A 25,226-nucleotide genomic window follows, 5' to 3' on the forward strand; every position below is an offset into this window, starting at 1 on the left:
CATTTTAGGGGATTCCAGGATTCACTGGTAATATTGGTTCACGTGGTTATCCCGGCAGGCAGGTGAGGTAACTATATTTAAACTTTTCTTTTTATGTCTCTCTTGGTTAATGCATTGTATGTTCCAATTTCAAGAGTTAATGTTAAAATGATAATTGGTTTATTTTATTAAATAATGAATTACTCATAGCAAAATAATTCCAAAAAATTCTAATATCAAAATTATAAAAATTCTTCAAAAATTTTATTGCAGAAAAATTTTGCTTAAAATGAGAGTGGGATTTTTAAACAAGTTTGATATGATATTTAATGGAACTTTTTAAATTAAAATGGCCCAGTAGGCTAATAAAATGTTGAACAGTGTTACTACTGATTTTACAATATTACCACTGACTAAAATGAAGTGATGATATGAGTTAAGACTCTCTTTGATATGCAGCATTTTTTAATAATGTAATTATAAACACTTGGGACATAGTTGCCGGTGCTACATATACCACTATCTGAATACTTTTTATCTAAATTGGATTCAAGTCTTTGTATACTGTTTTGAAAATTCATTTTAATCATTTCATATTTATTTCCCTCTAATGTCTAACTTTCTCTAGCTATTTCTTTTTTTTCTAGTTATTTCATATAGGCTAATAAGAGAAAAACATTTTCTTTCCTAGGCTTTCATTAATTACTTACTCTTGAAATTAATTGTTCATTTAGCATACTAGAAAACTGTATTTATGTAAAATATCTTTTTTAATCTCTAGAATTAGGGAATTGAAAATGCCAGAAGATAATCTAGTGTTAATAAAATTCCATTTTTAAACCTTTAAAGTATGTGGAGGGTATTACATGAGTCTTAGTACCAAGTAATGTTTTGTATTTATCCGAAAAATATATAAATACTCAGACATATGGAAATTGATCTGAAGTTAAAAAATGTACTTATTTTTTAAAGTAGAAATATATTTTAGATAAGTGAATTAGAACTGTTCTAAAAGAACAGGGCTTTCCAATGAGAAATAACTGAAATAATTGTGTCTGACAGTTGTGTTAATCTACTTTATTTAGAATCTAAAATATATTTGTGTATAGATTATATACATTGGAGTTTTTGGTTCTGAAATTCTAAAATCCCTAAAATGTATATGGTCTTCACTAAGTATACAGTTCTGAAGTTTATACTTGTAAAAATGATATCTTTTATTTGCCCCTTTTTATTAATTATCAACAACTCTTTAAAAAGTACTAGAGAATGATGGTGATGTCTTTTGTTTGCACTAGGGTTTAGCTGGACCAGATGGTAATCCAGGACCTAAAGGTGTACGAGTAAGTAAGCATTTTCATCGTTTTGTTAAGTATGCTTAAATGTAAGTAGAATGACATTTACAAGATACTTATTTTCACACTTCCACACTTCCATTACTTTGAATGTAATGTGGATTTAGCCTGGAAAGAAGTATACTTATTTTTCTTTTTTAGATTTGGAAAACATTTTCTTTTTTTTCCCCCAATTATTTTTATTAGTTGGAGGCTAATTACTTTACAATATTGTAGTGGTTTTTGTCATACATTGACATGAATCAGCCATGGATTTACATGTGTTCCCCATCCTGATCCCCCCTCCCACCTCCCTCTCCATCCCATCCCTCTGGGTCCTCCCAGTGCACCAGCCCCGAGCACTTGTCTCATGCATCCAACCTGGACTGGCGATCTGTTTCACACTTGATAATATACATGTTTCGATGCTCTTAATCACAAATGGGACCTAATTAAACATAACAGCTTTTGCACAACAAAGGAATCTATAAGCAAGGTGAAAACACAGCCTTCAGAATGGGAGAAAATAATAGCAAATGAAGAAACAGACAAAGGATTAATCTCAGAAATATGCAAGCAACTCCTGCAGCTCTATTCCAGAAAAATAAACGACCCAATCAAAAAATGGGCCAAAGATCTAAACAGATGTTTCTCCAAAGAAGACATACAGATGGCTAACAAACACATGAAAAGATGCTCAACATCACTCATTATCAGAGAAATGCAAAACAAAACCTCGGTGAGGTACCATTACACGCCAGTCAGAATGGCTGCTATCCAAAAGTCTACAAGCAATAAATGCTGGAGAGGGTGTGGAGAAAAGGGAACCCTCTTACACTGTTGGTGGGAATGCAAACTAGTACAGCCGCTGTGGAGAACAGTGTGGAGATTTCTTAAAAAACTGGAAATAGAACTGCCATATGACCCAGCAATCCCACTCCTGGGCATACACACTGAGGAAACCAGATCTGAAAGAGACACGTGTACCTCCATGTTCATCACAGCACTGTTTATAATAGCCAGGACATGGAAGCAACCTAGATGCCCATCTGCAGACGAATGGATAAGAAAGCTGTGGTACATATACCCAGTGGAATATTACTCAGCCATTGAAAAGAATTCATTTGAATCAGTTCTAATGAGATGGATGAAACTGGAGCCCATTATACAGAGTGAAGTAAGCCAGAAAGATAAACACCAATACAGTATACTAACGCATATATATGGAATTAAGAAGGTGTACTTATTTAATATGCATCTTTATTGTTAAGGCCAAAGAGAGCAGTCTTACAGTGGTAGTTCTTGCATCTTCTTTAATAGCTCCTACATACATATTATTTATATTATTTTTCTAGCCCCTTGAAAAATGGTATGTTATACCATTTCTGGTATGTTAGAAATACACTCTATAAGCATTTGTAGTATTTTTTATGTGTGACTGTATGTAAACTTAAGAAGTCACAACAAAAGAAATGTGAAGAGACAAAAAAATTCCTATTCAAGGCTGAAGTAATAATACAAAAACTATCTGGACTAAAGAAATAGCTGCAAGAAAGAAACTTACATGTTCAAAAGAACATACTTTTGTACTTCTAACCATTAAAATCAAAGCTGATTCTAGGAAAAATTTATAAAACTAAAATTTTTCTTTTTTAATTCTCTATTTAATAGCCAGTTATTTTCCAGAATCTATATCTTCCTTATATTACCTAAAATAACTTTTAGAAATAAGGAAAACAAAAAATATTTAAACAGTATGTGCTACTGTTGTTATTTAGTCACTAAGTCATGCCAACTCTTTGCAAACCCATGAACTGCAGCACACTAGGCTCCCCTGTTCTTCTTGTCTCCTAGAGTTTGCTCAAACTCATGTCCATTGAGTCAGTGATGCCGTCCAACCATCTCATCCTCTGTCACCCCTGTCTCCTCTTGCCCTCAATCTTTCTTAGTATCAAGGTCTTTTCCAAGGAGTCGCCTCTTCGCATCAAGTAGCCAAATTTTTGGAACTTGAACTTCAGCATCAATCATTCCAATGAATATTCAGGGTTGATTTCCTTTAGGATTGACTAGTTTGATCTCCTTGCTGTCCAAGGGACTCTCAAGAGTCTTCTCCAGCACCACAGTTTTAAAGCAGCAGTTCTTTGTTGCTCTGCCTTCCTTATGGTCCAACTCTTATATTCGTACATGACTACTGGAAATATCATAGCTTGGACTAGATGGACCTTTGTCAGCCAAGTGATGTCTCTGCTTTTTAATACACTGTCTAGGTTGATCATAGGTTTTCTTCAAAGGAGCAAGTGTCTTTTAATTTTGTGGCTGCAGTCACCATTCACAGTGATTTTTGGAACCCAAGAAAAGAAAATTTTTCACTGTTTCCCCTTTTTCTCCATCTATTTGCTGTGAAGTGATGGGCCAATGATGCTTTTGTTTTTTGACTACTGTGTTTTAAGCCAACTTTTTACTCTCCTCTTTCCCCTTCATCAATAGGCTCTTTAGTTCCTTTTTGTTCTCTGCCATGAAATTAGTATCATCTGCATATCTGAGGTTGTTGATATTTCTCCCAGTAATCTTGTTTCCAGCTTGTGATTCATCCAGCCCGACATTTCACATGATGTACTCTTCTTAGAAGTAAATAAACAGGTGACAACATACAGCCTTGATGTACTCCCTTCCCAATTTTGAACCAGTCCATTGTTCCATGTCCAGTTCTAACTGTTGGATCTTATCCTGCTTACAGCTTTTCAGGAGAGAGATAAGGTGGTCTGGTGTTCCTGTCTCTCTAAGAATTTTCCATCGTTTGTTGTGATCCACACAGTCAGAGGCTTTAGTATAGTCTATGAAGCAGAAGTAGATGTTTTTCTGGAATTCCCTTGCTTTTTCTATGATCCAGCTGATGTTGGCAATTTGATCTCTGGTTCCTCTGCCTTTTTTAAATACACCTTGAACATCTGGAAGTTCATGGTTCACAAACTGCATAAGCCTAGCTGAAGGATTTTGAGCATTACTTTGCTAGCATGTGAAATGAGTGCAACTGTATAGTAGTTTGAACATTTTTTTGACATTGCCTTCCTTTGGAATTGGAATGAAAACTGACCTTTTCCAGTCCTGTGGTCATTGCTGAGTTTTCCAAATCTGTTGGCATATTGAGTGAAGCACTTTAACAGGATCATCTTTTAGAATTTGAAGTAGTTCATTTGGAATTCCATCACCTCCACTGGCTTTATTCGTAGTGGTGTTTCCTAGGGCCACTGAACTTCAGTTCCAGGCTATCTGGCTCTAGGTGAGTGACCACACCATTTTATTGTTATCTGGGTCATTGTTGTTGCGGCTGCTAAGTAACTTCAGTTGTATCCAACTCTGTGCACCCCCACAGATGCACAGGCTCCTCCATCCCTGGGATTCTCCAGGCAAGAAAACTGGAGTGGGTTGCCATTTCCTTCTCCATCTGGGTCTTTAAGATATTTTTTTATATAGTTCTCCTGTATACTCCTGCCATTTCTGTCCTTTATTGTGCCCATCTTTGCATAAAGTATTCCCTTGGTATCTACAATTTTCTTGAAGAGATTTCTAGTCTTTCCCAGTCTATCATTTTCCTTTATTTCTTTGCATTGTTCACTTAAGCCTTTGTTATCTTTTCTTGCTATTCTCTGGAACTCTGGAACTCAGTTGGGTATATCTTTCGCTTTCTCCTTTGCCTTTCTCTTCTCTTCTTTTCTCAGCTGTTTGTAACGCCTCCTCTAACAACCATTTTGCCTTTTTGAATTTCTTTTTCTTGGGGATGTTTTTGATCACCTTCTGAACAGTGTTGCAAACCTCTATCCGTAGTTCTTCTGGCACTCCATCTACTAGATATAATCCCTTGAATCTGTTTGTCACCTATACTGTATATTCATAAGGGGTTTGATTTGGGTCATACCTGAATGGTCTAGTGGTCTTCCCTCCTTTCTTCAATTTAAGTCTGTATTTGCAATAAGGAGCTCATGATCTGAGTCACAGTCATTCCCAGGTTTTGTTTTTGCTGACTCTGTCTAGTTTCTCCATATTCAGCTGCAAAGAATATAACCAATCTGATTTCAGTATTCACCATCTTGGCATTAGTGGTTGGGGCATAGGCTTGGATTACTGTGATGTTGAATGGTTTGCCTTGGATATGAACAGAGATCATTCTGTCGTTTTTGAGACTGCACTCAAGTACTGCATTTCAGATTCTCTTTTTGACTATGAGGGCTTCTCCATTTCTTCTAAGGTATTCTTATCCACAGTAGAATATATAATGATCGTTTGAATTAAATTCACCCATTCTCGTCTATTTAAGTTCACTGATTTCCAGAATGTCAGTGTTCACTCTTGCCATCTCCTACTTGACCACATGCAATTTACCTTGATTTATGGGCCTAACATTCCAGGTTCCTATGCAGTATTGTTCTTTACAGCATTGGACTTGACTTTAACCACCAGACGTATCCACACCTGAGCAACATTTCTGCTTTTGCCCAGCCTCTTCATTCTTTCCGGAGCTATTTCTCTGCTCTTCCCCAGTTGCCTGTTGGACACCTACCAACTGGGGGGCTCATCTTCTGGTGTCATATACTTTTACCTTTTCATTGTGTTCATGGGGTTCTTAAGGCAAGAATACTGAATTGGTTTGCCGTTCACTTCTCCAGTGGATCACGAGTTGTCAGGCCCTGACTAGCAGGTCCATGCCCGTCAGTAGCTCCATGTAGCCAGAAAACGTGTTTTAATGTATGTGCTATAGTGATGCCTTAATTTTAAAAAAATTCTTAAACATTTTCAAATATTTCATGTGTATTTTCTTCTTTAATTTTGCTATCAATCCTGTGAATCAGGAGAATACATATATTGTCTCCATTTTACAGATGAGAAAACTGTAAGCTGTGGAACTGACATGGTTTGATCTAGTCCTAGCAGAACTCAAATCAACATCTTCTCACCTTTAGTTCTGTACTCTTCCACTATCCTGTGCTGTATCTACCCTTGCACTAAGTGAAAATATAATGGGGAAAAGTGATGTATATTTTATTAAAGCTGCACTGAACGCGCATACTTACTTGGATTTGGAAAACAAGGAGAGATTACTGGATAAGAACATAGGCTTTGGAGTTAGAAAAGACTGCTTCCCCACCACCACCAACCCCTCATTTACTAGCTTTGTGACTTTCGATGGCATTAATCTCTTCTGTGTCTCATTTTTCTTAACTTATTAAAAGGTGAAAATGAAACTTACCTCTAGGTGCTTATGAGAACTACCTGAGCTTAATGTTCCTAAAGCACAGTGCCTACCACATGGCATGCACTTTCTCTGCAGATTTTATCATTATTCTGGAATTTGAGAGTTACTTGTGTGTGTGAACTAAAGTTGTAGACCTGTTATTTGGCGCTGTGCAGTTTTCTTTTACTACATTTTCTCATCTTGCTTCTGTGATTCCTTTAACTTTTCTAAGTTCTCCTTTGTGTCATTTTTGTATCATATTATCTATCCTTTTGTTCCTTTTTCCTCCATTTGTGTTGAAAATGACTCTAGGGTGTAGCCCTTTTTAAGTTTTTTTATGTTTTGATGGCAACTTCATGAAAGCATTAAAAAAAAAAAACCACTAATCCTTTTCTGACTAATTTAATTGATTTAATCCTTTCATTTTCCTTTGGGAGTGAGGGAAGAGTCAGCAGAGCCATTTCTCTAGGTTTCATATTCACAAAGAGTCCAAATGTAAACTTTGATATTATTAATAACTACAAATGTTCAAAAAACAAAATTTGTTCAAAACAAATATACACTGACAGAATTATGTTTTTTATTTAATTTGTGTCCTATTACTGGATAATACCACATGCTATATACTGTAAGTTAATATTTTTATAAATCATGTGATAAATTATATTTTGAATCTCCCTATTGTTTGGTTGCATTTTCTGGTGTTAAAATAATTATTTTTAAAATGTAAATGTTTGAAATCATTTTGCAGCCCTCCTTTAGTATCTCTTTGTATAATAACTGTCCAGGTATCTCAAAAAGTAGAAGTATGTAAGCCTCTCCTGATGTTTTTATTTACCCTGATGGTGACAGAATTGCCTCTGTCTTACACAATACAGAATTGCCTCTCTTTGGATATACAAACTTCAATCCAAGAAGCAAAGCCATGTGTATTAGTATTATTTTTTTATGCTCCTTGTTTACACCCTAAACTCCAGTTTAGTGGTAGTTTTTAGAATGATGTAACCCATGTGATTTCTTTGTTGTATGCTGCTGACATTTTATTTCTGTTACAATTATTATAATAATTATCAAGAAACTTTTCTGAAACACCTACATAATGATGCATAGCATTGTTCCCTTTAAAATCTTTATTTCTAAAATGTTGTGCTGGTTCTGTGCAGACTGTGCTAAGTAGAGGTCTGACTTTTCAGCTCCTGAGTTTTCAGCTGAGTTGAGTGTTTGTTCTTTTTATTTATAAGCAAAATTTCAGTTGTGTATGTTAAAGTAAAAGTTAACTGTTTTTAAATTTGAGACCATCTGTAGCTGATGATTCTGAAATACATGTAGCTTGCCATCATAATCCTAAATGTTTTGGTAATCAGAAATACTTTCGGATGCTTCTTTTTTAAAGAAAGTTTCTCTATACTCTAGATGCTTGACTTTTAAGCAAACAAGTTATAGATATATTATCGTTAAAGTTAAGTAGAAGGAAACCAATTATCTTTTCTTTTATTTGTTGCTTGTTCATAAAGGTATTTTTCCTTGTCAAAGAAAAGTGTTCATCCTATCATGGTAACACCCAACTATTTTTCACCTGCATGGAATGCCTTTCCTATCCTTCAAGACTCAGCTCAAAAGTTGCCTCCTCTGCAAAGCTTTCCTAAACCTTCCCTCTAGACAGTATTGGTCATTCTGCCAGTCAGTTTCCGTTTGTGTTTATCTTATCACCTGTCCAATAATCATGTCACAATTATCTTATGATATGACAGTTATTTGTATGACTTCTTCCTAATAAACTGTCAGCCTCTCGAGGACACTGGTTTTCATATTCATTTTTATAATCCCAATTCCTGGCACACGGAGGGCACTAAATCATGTTTTGTGCATCAGTGACCCAGATTCATGTTCCTTCAAATATGGACCATTGCAGCTGTATTCTAACAAGATTTCCTACATTCAGTGTTTCCTGTCTGGGGTATATTCTATATTCTATCAACAGTTTAATATTTTAGAGAAACAGCTTAAGATCAGGTCATTACCATACTCCCTCAGTGTCCAGTAGTTTCCAGTTATCTAAAATGTAAAGTGTAAAATTCTTAGGCTGAAATGTAAGGCTTTCCTTAATCTGTTCTCTAAACTACCATACACTTGATTCATTACATTGATGAAACAGGTTATTATTTGCCACAGGTGAGGTGTAGCTAAGGTGTGGTAGTACAGAGTGGCCTGCACTGTTACTTAGATGCAGCCCTTGTTTCTCAGACCAGTGGGAACCTCCATGAAGGCAGTGTGGGGCTGCTTTTCTCCAAAGCGCCTCACTCATAAGAAGCTGTCGGTTAGCTGTTAAAAAGAATTCATTTGAATCAGTTCTAATGAGATGGATGAAACTGGAGCCCATTATACAGAGTGAGGTGAGCCAGAAAGATAAAGAACATTACAGCATACTAACACATATATATGGAATTTAGAAAGATGGTAACGATGGCCCTATATGCAAAACAGAAAAAGAGACACAGAAGTACAGAACAGACTTTTGAACTCTGTGGGAGAAGGTGAGGGTGGGATGTTTCGAAAGAACAGCATGTATATTATCTATGGTGAAACAGACCACCAGCCCAGGTGGGATGCATGAGTCAAGTGCTCGGGCCTGGTGCACTGGGAAGGCCCAGAGGAGTCGGGTGGAGAGGGAGGTGGGAGGGGGGATCGGGATGGGGAATACGTGTAACTCTATGGCTGATTCGTGTCAATATGTGACAAAACCCACTGAAGTGTTGTGAAGTAATTAGCCTCCAACTAATAAAAAAAAAATTAAAAAAAAGAAGCTGTCGGTTAACCATTTATAAGCACCCCTGTAGTCCTCTCTGTCTTGTTTCTGCTTACTGTGGTTCTGCCTGTGGTGTTCTTGCTCCGTTATCTGCTGATCAATATCTTATCCACTCTGTAGGCCTATCTCGAGTGCCAGTCTTCTTTGAAATCTTCTTCAATTGTCTTTACCTCTTGCTGCATTGGAATGACTCTCTCCCTCCTCCATATTTCTTGTTCTTAGATACCTCCTTTCTGCCTTACATTTTAGTTAATTGTATATCTGTATTTTCTGCCCTTTGTAATATTCAGTGTAGAAACGAACTTGGGCTTGTTGATTTTTATGAGCCTAAATTATATTTGTCTAAATTATATTTCTGACTTTTTTTTTAATGAAAAGATGGATCTGTAACTTTTAGGGAAAAAAGCAACAAGATTATTATACTGTTAAGCCTTATAATTCATATTACTATGAATACATTTTAAGTGTCTCAATTTAGAATTATATACTTAAGGGTGACTATTTAAATGAGATAATACAAAGATTGTTTGATTTCTTTAAGGGTTTCATTGGCTCTCCTGGAGAAGTAGGACAACTGGGACCTGAAGGAGAAAGAGTAAGTCTGTTTCCTCCAAATATTATTTATAATGTGGTATAGTTAGGGTAAAGTATAACAGTGCTGATAAACCCAGATGTCAGGTAATCTTACTGAGTGAAACAAACCAGCTTTAAGAAAAATTAGACGATGTTTTCATTCTATCATGCAAAGAATTGAACTGCTTCTTATTGACCCAAAGGAGTCACGGTTAGTTCCCTACCTAGAAAAGAGTGCTGTTCGGTAAATAGAGTTTGTTTGTAAATCCAACAGAGTTAGCCTAGGTACCCAACTAACACAGTCAGCTGTATAGTACTGTACTGTAATCTTTTTTTTTTCTGTAATGGTTTTTAATACTTTTCACACAATACATTAAAACAAACACAAAATAAAAGAGTTTTAATCTTACAGTACTGTACCTTGAAAAATATAGTCAATCCAGTACAACAACTGGTGTACAGGCCTGGCATAGAATGAACAGGCAAGAAGAATTACTGGCTGGAGGAGGGAGAAGAGGTGGGAGATGGCAGAGCTGAAGGATCTTCAGCAGTAGGAGATGAAGGGCAAGCTGTAGCTTCTCTCATGACTGATGTCGATGGCATAAGTTTTGGTTCCTTGCTGGAACCAGATGCACATTCACATCTTTGAAAGTTTGCAACTTGAAGGTTCATATGTAGGGGACTTACTGTATACATTTTATGTTATTAATAACTCTGCTGCTTATGATGCAGTCCTTTCCAGACCTGCTGGCATGAACTTATTTCTAGTAATTGATGTACAAAAAAACCAAAGTTATATGTTCTTGAAAAATGTCATCATCTTGGATTTAAGGATCCCAGTGACACTGACCATCAATAGGCACAATGTCCTCTTGCTCACCTTTGAACTCTTTTTTTTTCAGTAGAGATATTAGATGAATATTTTTGTCAACCACTGTTCAGCTCAAAGTAAATGTATTGCTTCAACCATTGATATCTGCTAACTTACCTGCACATACAAAAACCCCAGGCTACATACTTCTGACAGATTTCTTAGTCTCAAGGGCTTATAGAAGTGATTATGTCTCAAGGGATTGTATCAATAAGTATGCTTTAGGTTACAAGTGACAAAAAATTTCATTTCAAACTGTCTTCAAAATGAGGAGATTTTAAATGATGATAACAGCAAATGATTTATTGTAATGGTTATATATATGCAAGTCACTATGTAAATACTTCATATTTATTCATTTAATCTTGCAATACCCAGTGAGACAGTCTTATAATTCTCATTATAGATGAAGAAAATGAGGCACCCAGAGAGATTTACCTAAGGCTATACACAGATAATAGAATGAGAATTTAAACATAGATATTCTAGCTCTAAAGCCTGAGTACTTGAGTACTGTCTCCTGCCACCACTTCTTATGACCAGAAACGCACAGGTAGGTGGAATCTAGGTACAGTGTGATCCTGTGAGCACAGTGAGATCATCATTTTCTCCACTTTGGCTTAACCAATGTTGGCTTTATCATAAGACTGATTTCTCATATGATTGCAAGATTCCCAATGCAAGGGCTAAATATGCCTTTGTTTATTCAGCCAGAGAAACAGGGAGACAGGCGGTAATTGTCTGCTGGGTACAGAAAATAAGACTCCTGTTTGTCTGATTGTACCAACTTTGGTTGCATACTACCTCTGGACAAATAATTATCACCAGAGGAATGGCAGGATTCCATTTGGAAATACAGATGGGATGAATTTCTGAATAAAATCAAGGTTTTGTTACAAAGAAGAAAAGGGGCCACTTGAATTAAATTAGTATATTGACACTCTTCTAAATATCACTGCATTTTTAAATATAATGTATTTTTCTCTTTGTCATACTCCATAAATTGACATTTGGAAAAAATAACTCATTGATAAATATTTACTTTTTTGAAGTATAGCTGATTTTATAATATTTTAGGTACACAGCATCTTGGTTCAATATTTTGATGGATTATACTCCTTTAAAAGTTACTACAAAATAATGGCTATACTTCCTTGTGCCATAGAGTATATTCTCTAGTGCTTAGGTATTTTAAACATACTAATTTTTATCTCTTCATCCCATACCCCTACCTTGCCCCTCCCCCTTCCCTCTCTCCATGAATAACCACTAGTTTGTTTTCTGTATCTGTGAGTCTATTTCTGTTTTGCTATTTATATTTGTGTGTTTTATTTTTTTAGATTCCACATATAAGTGGAATATTACGCTGTATTCATCTTTCTCTGACTTATTTTACTAATCATAATATTCTCTAAATCCATCCACTGCTGCAGATGTCAGAATTTAATTTTTTATGGATCTATAATATTACACACACACACACATATACACACACATAATATATGTGTATTTATATATACGTACACACAGATATATTTTTCCATTCATCTGTTGATGGACCCTAGGGTTGCTTCCATGTCTTGACTACTGTAAATAGTGCTGGTATGAAGATGTCTTTTCAAATTAGTGTTTCCCAGGTTAGTGATTCCCAAACTGCTGAATCATAAGTAGTTCTGTTTTTAGTTTTTTGAGGAACCCCATTACTGTTTTCCATAGTGGCTGTGTCAGTTTTTATACTCCCACCAACAGTGTAGAAGGGTTCCCTTTCTTCCATGTCCTTGCCAACATTTGTTGTTTGTGTTGTTTTTGTTCCAACATTGGTGGCCTTCTGACAGGTGTGAGGTGATAGCCCATGTAGTTTTGATTTGCATTTCTCTAATAATTAGCAGTATATAGCATCTCTTCATGTTGCTTCTTAGCTAACTGTATGTCTTTGGATGCTGAGAAAACTGGGAAGCTACATGTAAAAGAATGAAATTAGAACATTTCCTTACACCATTCACAAAAATAAACTCAAAATGGATTAAAGACCAAAATGTAAAACTTGAAACTATAAAACTCTTAGATGGGTACATAAGTACTCATAAGTGTTCTACATAAGTAGAACACTCTTTGTCATAAATCATAGCAGTATTTTTGGGAATCTGTCTCTTAAGGGAAAAGAAATTAAAGCAAAAATAAATAAATGGACTTAATTAAATGTACAGGCTTTTGTATAGCATAGGAAACCATCAACAAATAGAAGAGACAACCTATTGAATGGGAGATAATGTTTTCAAATGATATGACTGACAAGGAGTTAATAATATCTAAAATTAAAAATGGTTTATGCAACCCAATGTAAAAAGAAACAACCCAATCAAAAAAGGGAATAAGTATTTAGTTTTGACTTTTTTACATTCTAGGGTGTTCCTGGGATCCGTGGAAAGAGGGGGCTTAAGGGAAGACAGGTAATTAGATTCTTGTTTTATGAGGTTTGGTTTAGAGGAATATAATCTAATTAAATGTATGTTTCTCACCTGTTAAGCTAGTTGTTGTTCTTGTCATCCATAATCCATCTCATTTAACAGAGTTTAAATTTTGCCACTTTAACAGCCTATCCAATAATACCTGAGAATATGAAGAAACATTTAGATTAAAAAGTAACTTGAAATTTAACACTTCTACCCATTTACTATACCACTGGAAGAGACCTTTATCCTTACGGTGGTGTTTAGTCGCTAAGTCATGTCCAACTCTTGAGACCCCATGGACTGTAGCCTGCCAGGCTCCTCTGTCTATGGGATTTTCCAGGCAGGAATACTGGAGTGGGTTGCCATTTCCTTCTCCAGGGAATCTTCTGGGCTCAGGAATTGAACCTGGGTCTCCTGCATTGCAGGCGGACTCCTGCATTGCAGGTGGATTCTTAACCAACTGAGCTACGAGGGAACCCTTATGAGAAGGTCCTAAAATTAAAATGTTACAGAAAATACATGGACAGTTTAGCAGACTAATAACAGCATTACTCACCCTTCTGCTTTAGGGCTTTTTAAAATGCCCATTTGAGATGCTAGCTCAGAAACTAGGTTCTTATATATTTAGATTTTTTTTAAAAATCAAGTGAATTTTGCCTGATAATATAATTTAAGAGATGGTTAAAAATTGTGACATTATCTAATACCCCTATATTTAACAAGTGAGAAAATTGTGGTTCGGAGAAGTCTTCTTGGGTTATCCTGTCTGTGTTGGTATAGCTAATTTGTACATGGTGTTAGTGACTCGGTTGTGTCCTATTCCTTGCAACCACATGGATCCTGCCACACTCCTCTGTCCATGGGATTCTCCAGGCAAGGCTGCTGGAGTGGGTTGCCATTCCCTTCTCCATGGGATCTTCCCAACCCAAATACTGAACCCGGGTCTCCTGCATTGCAGGCAGATTCTTTACCATCTGAGCCATGAGGGAAGTCCAGATAGATAATGAGCCACCTGCTTTTCACTTGTGCAGTTTTTATTGCAATTCAGATATTTATTAAGATAAGACACTGTGTGGTACACTGTGCTGTCTACTCTGTGAGGAAGAAAACTGTCTTTCATAACACCTTTTCTAAAATTTTGATGTAAATGTTGGGTTGGCCCAAAAGTTCATTCAGGTTTTTCTCTACACTGTTAGGGAAAAAAAATCAAACCAATCTTTTGGCCAACCTAGTAATTAAAATCTTACTTGTAATGCTAAAGGATTGCAATCTTACCAGAATATTCATATCCTTTTAAAGAATTTTATTCTTTGAGCTTTGTGTTATTTCTTATAGATTAGAATAGGTCAGTGTCACCATTATATGGGTGAGGAGAAAAGGCCAGTGATATTAAAAGTCTTGCTCAGGATCACATAGTTATAAGTGGTAAAATAAAGAATTGAACCCAGCTCCTTTGAATATAAATCCAGCAGCCTTTTTCTTACTACTTAGATATTTCTACTGTCTGTCTTCTACCACCTACTACTTAGAAGAACACGATTTATTTTTTTTATAACATAAGGCCAAAATAATAAACTTAAAGTTTCACTTTAATGAGTTTAATATATTAAGATAAACTTATGAAACTAAGAAATAAAAAGTGAGGCAATCATTTTGTTTTCTTGCAATTACATTCAACATTAAAGCTAACCTTGTAACAATTATAACAGCAGAAGCTGTACCATCACCATTACCATCATCACCATTTTTTATCTGCAAGCATATTATTTCTTTACAGTTTATCCCTCACACACATACTCCATCAGAAATACCTTTCGTGTCAAAATTCTAATCTAAACATGCAGATATATGCTGTCTCAAAATTTGTATTAGGTGAAGTTTATCTTCTTTATTCTTGTCTTTTCCATTTTATGTCTTATTTTTTTCATCCATTCCCCAGCAAAGTATGCTGTCAGTAAAAGAACTAATTAATTTACTTATGCTACTATATTACTTCCAGTGCTTAAACTGTTACCTTCAGTTCAGTTCAGTTCAGTTCAGTCGCTCAGTCGTGTCCAACTCTTTGCGACCCCATGAATCACAGAACGCCAGGCCTCCCTGTCCATCACCAACTCCCGGAGTTTACTCAGACTCATGTCCATCGAGTCGGTGATGCCATCCAGCCATCTCATCCTCTGTTGTCCCCTTCTCTTCCTGCCCCCAATCCCTCCCAGCACCAGGGTCTTTTCCAATGAGTCAACTCTTTGCATCAGGTGGCCAAAGTATTGGAGTTTCAGCTTTAGCATCAGTCCTTCCAATGAACAGCCAGGACTGATCTCCTTTGGATGGACTGGTTGGATCTCCTTGCAGTCCAAGGGACTCTCAAGAGTCTTCAACACCACTGTTCAAAAGCATCAATTCTTTGTCACTCAGCTTTCTTCACAGTCCAACTCTCACATCCATACATGACCACTGGAAAAACCATAACTTTGACTAGACGGTCTTTTGTCGGCAAAATAATGTCTTTGCTTTTTAATATGCAATCTAGGTTGGTCATAACTTTCCTTCCAAGGAGTAAGTGTCTTTTAATTTCATGGCTGCAATCACCATCTGCAGTGATTTTGGAGCCCAAAAAAATAAAGTCTGACACTGTTTCTACTATTTCCCCATCTATTTCCCATGAAGTGATGGGACCAGATGCCATGATCTTAGTTTTCTGAATGTTGAGCTGTAAGCTAACTTACCTATTAATAATTATATTTTAAAAATAGTTTAAGGCAAAATAAGTAATCTTTAATGGTGAAATTTTAGGTATTGCTGAGAAAATATTTTCTCAGAGTCTCAGTGTTATATCACTTAAGTGGCTACCATCTTTATTAATTTAACTGGTCTTATATAGATTTTAACTTAATCTTGACAATGTATGAGTATTATTCACTTTCCTACTCCATAATGAACTGTATAATTGTCCATGGAGGTTTGTAGATAACTTCTGGTTTCTTGCTCCATAGGGAATTTTAAAATTATCTAATATGCCATTGAGTTCAAAAGAGGAGTTTAAGAAAATTGTGGAAAAATAGTGAATGGAGTGATCACTGGGTTCTTTTTTTAAAATTGTGCTCTTCTTTACATTACACATTTTTTGAAGTTTTATTGCTTTAAAAATATATGCCTTTGTAAAGGATTTAGATCTTTGGAAAAATTGTATTAAAAAAACATATGAATCCCATTTTTCCTAAATGGTATTTTTTATAGAAAATCTGTCTAGTGTTTTACACTGTCATGTGTGCTTTCTCTTTTTAACCAAAAAAAGTGATTTGACCATGTTTATGAGGAAATCACTGTACTCAAAACTAAGATACAGTTGCAACCACAAGTAAAATTATGCCAAGATTGACCTCAGCGACTGTTGCAGAATATTATCCTATGCATAAATGCTCCACTATGTTCTGTTTACTTTAAGTAAAATCATCTTCAAATAGCTTTGACATTAAGTAAGGGCAAATATATTAGCATGGAGTATTATGTATCATGGGGCACATACTTCAATTTAGATGATTAAAATTCCATGAGAAGAATGGTTACTTATTACAACTTTAATAACAGTAAATGGAAAATATCTTTTGATACCATTTCTAATCTCTTTGATGTGGAAAATATTAGCCATGTTAATACAAACATGGCCATTATCTCTTGGTAATTTATTAAATTATGTATGCTATTTGTTACATGTGAGGTAGATATTCAAATACAGAAGCAAAATTAAACGATCCAGGACAACATAAAAAGCTGACAGAAAGCATACACTGAAAGAAAATACAAAAACCTGGAAATGCTGAAATCTAAAAAGAATCTATATTTAAGAAATTTTTGGCTATGCATATGTCAAAGACTGTTACTTGCAATTTTCTGCTGGTTTCATAGTTACTTAGAAGGGTGGATTGATGCTTCACTAAGGTACAGCTGTATTGAGCCCATGTTTTTTCATTTACTCTCCTTAAGTATGAATAAGATGTACCTTATTGTATTCACCACTCCCTTCTAATTAATTTAATTAGTCTTACATTGTAAATGAGCTTGTTTCCTCTAGTTTTTTTTTTTTTTTTTTTTTATTACTTGGAGGCTAATCACTTCACAACATTTCAGTGGGTTTTGTCATACATTGACATGAATCAGCCATAGAGTTACACGTATTCCCCATCCCGATCCCCCCTCCCACCTCCCTCTCCACCCGATTCCTCTGGGTTCTCCCAGTGCACCAGGCCCGAGCACTTGTCTCATGCATCCCACCTGGGCTGGTGATCTGTTTCACCATAGATAATATACATGCTGTTCTTTCGAAACATCCCACCCTCACCTTCTCCCACAGAGTTCAAAAGTCTGTTCTGTACTTATGTGTCTCTTTTTCTGTTTTGCATATAGGGCCATCGTTACCATCTTTCTAAATTCCATATATATGTGTTAGTATGCTGTAATGTTCTTTATCTTTCTGGCTTACTTCACTCTGTATAATGGGCTCCAGTTTCATCCATCTCATTAGAACTGATTCAAATGAATTCTTTTTAACGGCTGAGTAATATTCCATGGTGTATATGTACCACAGCTTCCTTATCCATTCATCTGCTGATGGACATCTAGGTTGCTTCCATGTCCTGGCTATTATAAACAGTGCTGCGATGAACATTGGGGTGCACGTGTCTCTTTCAGATCTGGTTTCCTCAGTGTGTATGCCCAGAAGTGGTATTGCTGGGTCATATGGCAGTTCTATTTCCAATTTTTTAAGAAATCTCCACACTGTTTTCCATAGTGGCTGTACTAGTTTGCATTCTCACCAACAGTGTAAGAGGGTTCCCTTTTCTCCACACCCTCTCCAGCATTTATTGCTTGTAGACTTTTGGATAGCAGCCATCCTGACTGGCGTGTAATGGTACCTCATTGTGGTTTTGATTTGCATTTCTCTAATAGTGAGTGATGTTGAGCATCTTTTCATGTGTTTGTTAGCCATCTGTATGTCTTCTTTGGAGAAATGTCTGTTTAGTTCTTTGGCCCATTTTTTGATTGGGTCATTTATTTTTCTGGAATTGAGCTTCAGGAGTTGCTTGTATATTTTTGAGATTAATCCTTTGTCTGTTTCTTCATTTGTTATTATTTTCTCCCAATCTGAGGGCTGTCTTTTCACCTTACTTATAGTTTCCTTTGTAGTGCAGAAGCTTTTAAGTTTCATTAGGTCCCATTTGTTTAGTTTTGCTTTTATTTCCAATATTCTGGGAGGTGGGTCATAGAGGATCCTGCTGTGATTTATGTCGGAGAGTGTTTTGCCTATGTTCTCCTCTAGGAGTTTTATAGTTTCTGGTCTTACATTTAGATCTTTAATCCATTTTGAGTTTATTTTTGTGTATGGTGTTAGAAAGTGTTCTAGTTTCATTCTTTTACAAGTGGTTGACCAGTTTTCCCAGCACCACTTGTTAAAGAGGTTGTCTTTTTTCCATTGTATATCCTTGCCTCCTTTGTCAAAGATAAGGTGTCCATAGGTTCGTGGATTTATCTCTGGGCTTTCTATTCTGTTCCATTGATCTATATTTCTGTCTTTGTGCCAGTACCACACTGTCTTGATGACTGTGGCTTTGTAGTAGAGTCTGAAGTCAGGCAGGTTGATTCCGTCAGTTCCATTCTTCTTTCTCAAGATTACTTTGGCTATTCGAGGTTTTTTGTATTTCCATACAAATTGTGAAATTATTTGTTCTAGTTCTTGTTTCCTCTAGTTTTACGTAGATACAATTACCCAGTCTTTGCACATAAAATATGATTTCATTTTTTAATTAAAGTATAGTAGATTTACAGTGTTAGTTTCAGGTATATAGCAAAATGATTCACTTATACATATATATCTATATTCTTTTTCAGATTATTTTCCATTATAGGTTATTATAATATATTCACTATAGATCCTTATGCTATACACTTCTTCCCTGGTAGCTCATACAGTAAAGCATCTGCCTACAATGCGGGAGACCCAGGTTCGATCCCTGGGTCGGGAAGATCCCCTGGAGAGGGAAATGGCAACCCACTCCAGTATTCTTGCCTGGAGAATCCCATGGATGGAGGAGTCTGGTGGGCTACATTAGTCCATGGGGTCTCAAAGAGTCGGACACAACTGAGTGACTTCACTTCACTTAATATTCCATTATATTCATGTACGCATTTGTATATATATATATACACACACAAACACATTCATACATGCATACATATCACATCTTTATCCATTCACCTTGTCAGTGGACATTTAATTTACTTCCATGTCTTGGCTATTGTAAATAGCGCTACTATGAACATTGGAGTGCATGTATCTTTTTGAATTAGAGTTTTCATCTTTTTTGGATGTATGTCCAGGAGTGGGGTTGCTGGATCATATGGTAACTGTATTTTTGTTTTTTAAGGCATTTCCATGCTGTTCTCCATAGTGATTGCACTCGTTTACCTTCCTATCAACAGTGTCAGAAGGTTTTCTTTTCTCTACACTCTCTCCAGTGTTTATTGTTTGTGGACTTTTTGATGATGGCCATTCTGGCTGGTGTTAGGTGATACCTCATTGTAGTATTGATTTACATTTCTCTGTTAATTAGACATTTTGAACATCTTTTCATGTGCCTGTTGGACATGATTCAGTGTCAAGTAATTATTATAGCATATAATTTGTAGAATAATAGTAACTGTTTTTAGATAATTCCTTAAATTTTATGTAACATATTGCATTTATATTTTTAGAGTCTCAAAATTACCAGAAACTGGTAAAACTAAATTACATAACATAATTCATAAAATAAGAAACACTCTGATAAAGTGTTTCTTTATAAAGTAAAGATAGTAGGCATAGAAAACTTCCAAATCCAAGTTCAAGTCACTATAAATATGATCTTTGAATTCCTATATTGGTTTTTATCCTGAGTACTAAAAGCTCTATGTTTGATATGAGTAATTTAAAAAGTATGAAACTGTATATGTATTGACATGGCATATATGTGTACACCACAGAAATGTATGGAGAAGTAGTAAAAGTTCAGTCCAAAATTGTCAAAATATTGCTAAGCTTAAGTTTGGGAAGATGTTGTTATAGATCATATGCCCATACTGGTCACAAAAGAATCACTTATTTCCTTGAGTAAACACTAAGCATGGAATTAAGTTGTTGTGAACCAACTTCCTTAGTGATGTCTGTATTATTTTAATGAAATTATAGACTTACAAGTAAGAGATCCCTTCTCCTAGATAGTGTAAATATTATATGATGCTACTGAAATGGATACGTTTTAAAATAACATGTTATTTTGGTTGTTTGAATTATTTATTATTTAGCCTCATATTGGTATTTTTTAAATCAGTGTTTCTGTTTAAAGTTATTTTATTTTAAATTTTCCCAGAAAACTTTCTTCATCCAAAATGAAACATTGTATTTATTCAGTTTGCGCATAGAGTTGTTATTTGTAACACAATATGTTTTTGGTTTTTCAACCAGGAAAAATAAAAAACTGTTTTTTTAAGGAATTTGTTGTATTTTAGGATCAGGCTGTGTTAAAATTGTTTTATTAAAAACTTCATTTGCTCCTTAGGCTTAGATTGTTGACATTTGAGAAGTGGTTTTCTTCCAAACTGCTTTTGATTTCAAGATCTTAGTATTAGGTACTTCCTAATCAGAATTTGGAAAAGGTAATGGCAACCCACTCTAGTACTCTTGCCTGGAAAATCCCATGGATGGAGGAGCCTGGTAGGCTGCGGTCCATGGGGTCATTAAGAGTCGGACATGACTGAGCGACTTCACTTCACTTTTCACTTTGATGCATTGGAGAAGGAAATGGCAACCCACTCCAGTGTTCTTGCCTGGAGAATCCCAGGGATGGGAGAGCCTGGTGGGCTGCCCTCTGTGGGGTCACACAGAGTTGGACATGACTGAAGCGACTTAGCAGCAGCAGCAGCAATCAAAATTATTTTTAAAGACCCCATGTAATCACTTACATATTAGTCAACATTTGTGTACTCATGCTTTTGGATATTGAGATAATATAGTTCTTATATCTTCCTTTTCTTCCCTGCTGCACTCTCTACAGTGTCACAATTGGATCAAAATCCTTATTGTCAGTTAATATTAGAGATCTTAAAAACAAGATGGTAGACAATCTTTATTAGCTGGGACTCTTAAACATGATAGAGCTACTTTTCTGTTTTACATGTCTTACTGTCTTTATTTGAGAAGCTTCTTGGAGCATATGATATGAACCAAATTATTTAAAAGCATAATACCACCCACTGACTTAGAAAAGAAAAATGCTGTTTTAAAAAATGAGCAATACAGGGAAAGAAGATTTATATATATGTGTTAAACTTCTTATTTTATTGTTCTTGTTCAGTCACTAAATTCTGTCCAACTCTTTGTGACCCCATGGACTGCAGCAAGCCAGGCTCTCCTGCCCTTATCTCCTGAAGTTTGCTCAAATTCATGTTCACTGAGTTGGTGATGCTATCTAACCATCTCATCTTCTGCTGCCCCCTTCTCCTTTTGCCTTCAATCTTTACCAGCATTAGGGTCTTTTCCAGTAAGTCAGCTCTTGGCATTAAGTGGCCAAAGTATTGGGGCTTCAGCATCAGTCCTTCCAATGAATATTTAGGACTGATTTTCTTTAGGATAGACTGGTCGGATCTCCTTGAAGTCCAAGGGACTCTTCTCCAATACTATAGTTCAAAAGCATCAGTTCTTCAGCATCCACTTTCTTTATAAGTCCAACTACTAGAAAAACCATAGTTTTGACTATATGGACCTTTGTTGGCAAAGTGATATCTCTGTTGTTTAATACGCTGTCTAGTTTTGTCATAGCTTTTCTCCCAAGAAGCACGTGTCTTTTAATTTCATAGCTTCAGTAACTGTCCACAGTGATTTTGGAGTGCAAGAAAATAAGATCTGTCACTGCTTCTACTTTTTCCCTTCTATTTGCCATGAAATGAAGGGACTGGATTTTATATATGTTACTAATTCCAAGTAGCTATCTTTTTAATGTAAAGTTTCCAAACTTCATTCTGTAGTGCCACAGTTAGGGAATTCTACAGCTCTATTAAAAAGAACATTTTGCAGGGCTCACAGATTGATTCAATCAGTAGTCTCTTACAGTAAGTTGAAGCAAATTTATATCGCTCCATGACCTAAAATATCTGCGCCCAAACTGACTTTTCCAGGATTGAACATAACATATTGGAAATTGGATTGGCTGTCAATAATACCTAGAAAATCATTGTCAAAATATAGAGGTTTTTTCCTAAGGACTTTTTCAGATCTGATAATGATAGATTATAAATAATCAAATCATATTATAATTGAAGTTTGATTAAAAGCAAAAGAGTACTCAGTTTTCTTCCTATGAACATCAAAGTATCACAGCCTAGAATAGTGGGCAAAATAACACCCTTAGGCACTGGGACTTCAGAGATGTTTACTTTTCTAAGTATAGAAAGTAGTGCCTCCTCTTCTTTTCTCAGACATCTTTCTGCTAGAAGAATCTATTTTAAGTAAACTGTATTTTGGCTTCTAACTCCAGTGTTAGAATTTCAGAATATAAAATCCTCTGTTAGACATCTGTTATTAGTTCTTTCTTTAGCCCCAAACAATCTTTACGTACTGCAAAGCCGTGTTTCAAATACGTACATTTTATGGAGAATTTGGAGTCAGTGTTTTCTTTGTCCCAGGAAAAGTTTGAGTTAATTTATATAGAGAGAAAGAACTAATATTGCTAGAGCACTACAAAAAATTGTCACTAATTTTTTAGTGATTCTACCTCTTTCAGGAAAAAATGTGTTTTTTTGGATTCTGCTTTAATGGGATAGGCTGTAGTAAGTAGGCTTGACTAACTATAGCTTGACAAGAGGGCTTCCTATGTGGCTCAGTGTTCAAAGAATCTGCCTGCCAATGCACGAGATGCCAGAAACACGAATTCAGTCCCTGGGTTGGGAAGATCCCCTGGAGAAGGGAATGGCTACCCACTCCAGTATTCTTGCCTGAGAATCCCAGGGACAGAGGAGCCTGGCAGGGTACAGTCCATGGGTTTGCAAAGAGTTGGGTATGACTTAGTGGTGGAGCATGAGCTTGACAAGGAGCGCTCAGGAGTTTGAATTAAACCTACCTTCAAGGTCAGGTCAGTTACTGACCAAGAAGAGAGATGCCCAGTGAACACAATTGGTAAATTTGAGGACGTCCAGGCAGAGCATGATTTCATGGGGGTATGACACCAACAAGTGGGAATTCAGGCAGGCATTTATTTTCAGAGTGAATAACTTCAGGGAGAACTCAAGAGAGTCTTGTAGGTTATCAAAATGAGGAATGTGAAAATGTGAGTACCAATATGGAAGTGAGATTTGGCTTGGGTTCATGGTCTGTATTCTCCTTGTGGGAAAATTTAAGAATAAGGTTGGCCTTTATGATTGAGAGATATTGTTATGCGTCAGAAATGGTTCTTGAATACAAGAATAAGGCTTCTTGTTCCTAGAACTAGAGTACAAGTGGTAACCAGTCTTTAACAACAATACAGAAACTTCAGTCTAAGAACTGAGGCCCAGATCATAGCTAGGTTAATAATAAAACCTGATTTAATGCTAAGTCTCCAAGAATTTGGCTAAAACCCCTTAAATTCTTACCTAAGTTTACAGTTAGTCTCAATTGTTAGGGAATGGTTTATCATTGAAATGTGGATCAAATTGTCTTACCTATGAGGAAAAGAAAGAGGCAAAGACTGAATTATCACCAAGTACGTTATATTCTAACTTTCCTTACAGTAATAGTGTTTGCCCTTAAAGGACTTTAAACTATCAGGATTTCCTGGTAATATGTATTCATGTGTAGCATGTATAAACTTGACCTGTAGGTTTTATTTTAATATATTTAATCCTAGACAATTTAGTGCAGTCTTCTCTTTTTATTTCTTCATCTTGGAAAAAATTGAATTTCTGTTTTTATTGGTAGTGCCTGTTTATCAGTAATACCTGTTTAGTGTATGTATCTTTTATGATAACTTTTATTTATCTCTACTTTAAGTTGAACTTTTTTCTAAACATTTGTTCTTTAGAAAGAGTAAAATGTGTTCACAGTTCATTGTAGTCTTTAATAGAAGAAGTTTGCAATAGTTTTATTTTGATTCCATAAATATAGTCATCAATATTTTTATGGTTTAGTTCTAATCTTTCTGTAGTTGCTTTATATTCAGTATTTTTTTAATGTCTTTGAAGAACTAGGAAAATAACTCTATTACTAGATTCCAAAAGCAGTAAATTTTCCACTGTTTCATGATACTTAGCTTATTACCAAATATAATATCTACATGTAGTCTGTGGTGTTAACACCATATATGTATTCAGACATACCAAGTCTAGAATACTTCTTTTGTTCTTAATGTTTGATAGCTATCATATTTGATAACAGTAACATCAGACCCAAGCAAGAGAGAAGCTTGATCTGGGTTCTGCATTTTAGAGAACCCTGCATTTCAAAAACAAATAAAATAAGTGTATTAAAAAATACACACATGAGTTCCCCATCATTCAGGATCCAGCCTTTAGCATTGACATTGTATGACCTGTAATCCTAGACATCCCTTTTTGTTTTTACATATTAGGTACCTATTGCTTATTCCATTTTAGAGGGGTAAAAAACAGTACATATATATTATTTCTTATGGTTTCTGTGGGTTAGGAATTTGGGAGTGGCTTATTTGGGTGGGTTTAGTTTAGGGTTTTATATGAGGTTATAATCAACATTTGCTAGCTAGGTAATGCTCAAAATCCTTAAGTTAGGCTTCAGCAGAACATAAACTGAGAAATTCCAAATGTATAAGCTGGTTTTAGAAAAGGCAGAGGAACCAGAGGTCAAATTACAAACATTTATTAGATCATAGAAAAGGCAAAGGAATTCCAGAAAACAGCTACTTCTTCTGAAGCTCCAATATTTGGCCACCTGATGTGAAGA

General features: G+C 35.7%; 1 protein-coding gene across 1 annotated transcript in view; it reads left to right on the plus strand.

The window, feature by feature from the left end:
• COL24A1 (collagen type XXIV alpha 1 chain) overlaps nt 1-25,226 on the plus strand; it is a 373,554-nt gene that overhangs the window by 92,974 nt on the left and 255,354 nt on the right. Inside the window, exons 11-14 of the mRNA XM_065907005.1 lie at nt 9-62; nt 1,278-1,322; nt 9,891-9,944; nt 13,199-13,243. Coding sequence (XP_065763077.1) covers nt 9-62; nt 1,278-1,322; nt 9,891-9,944; nt 13,199-13,243 — 198 coding nt within the window. The remainder of the gene's footprint in view (nt 1-8; nt 63-1,277; nt 1,323-9,890; nt 9,945-13,198; nt 13,244-25,226) is intronic.

The sequence above is a fragment of the Muntiacus reevesi genome, chromosome 1 (genome assembly GCF_963930625.1).
Source record: "Muntiacus reevesi chromosome 1, mMunRee1.1, whole genome shotgun sequence".
NCBI classification, from domain to species: Eukaryota; Metazoa; Chordata; class Mammalia; order Artiodactyla; family Cervidae; genus Muntiacus; species Muntiacus reevesi.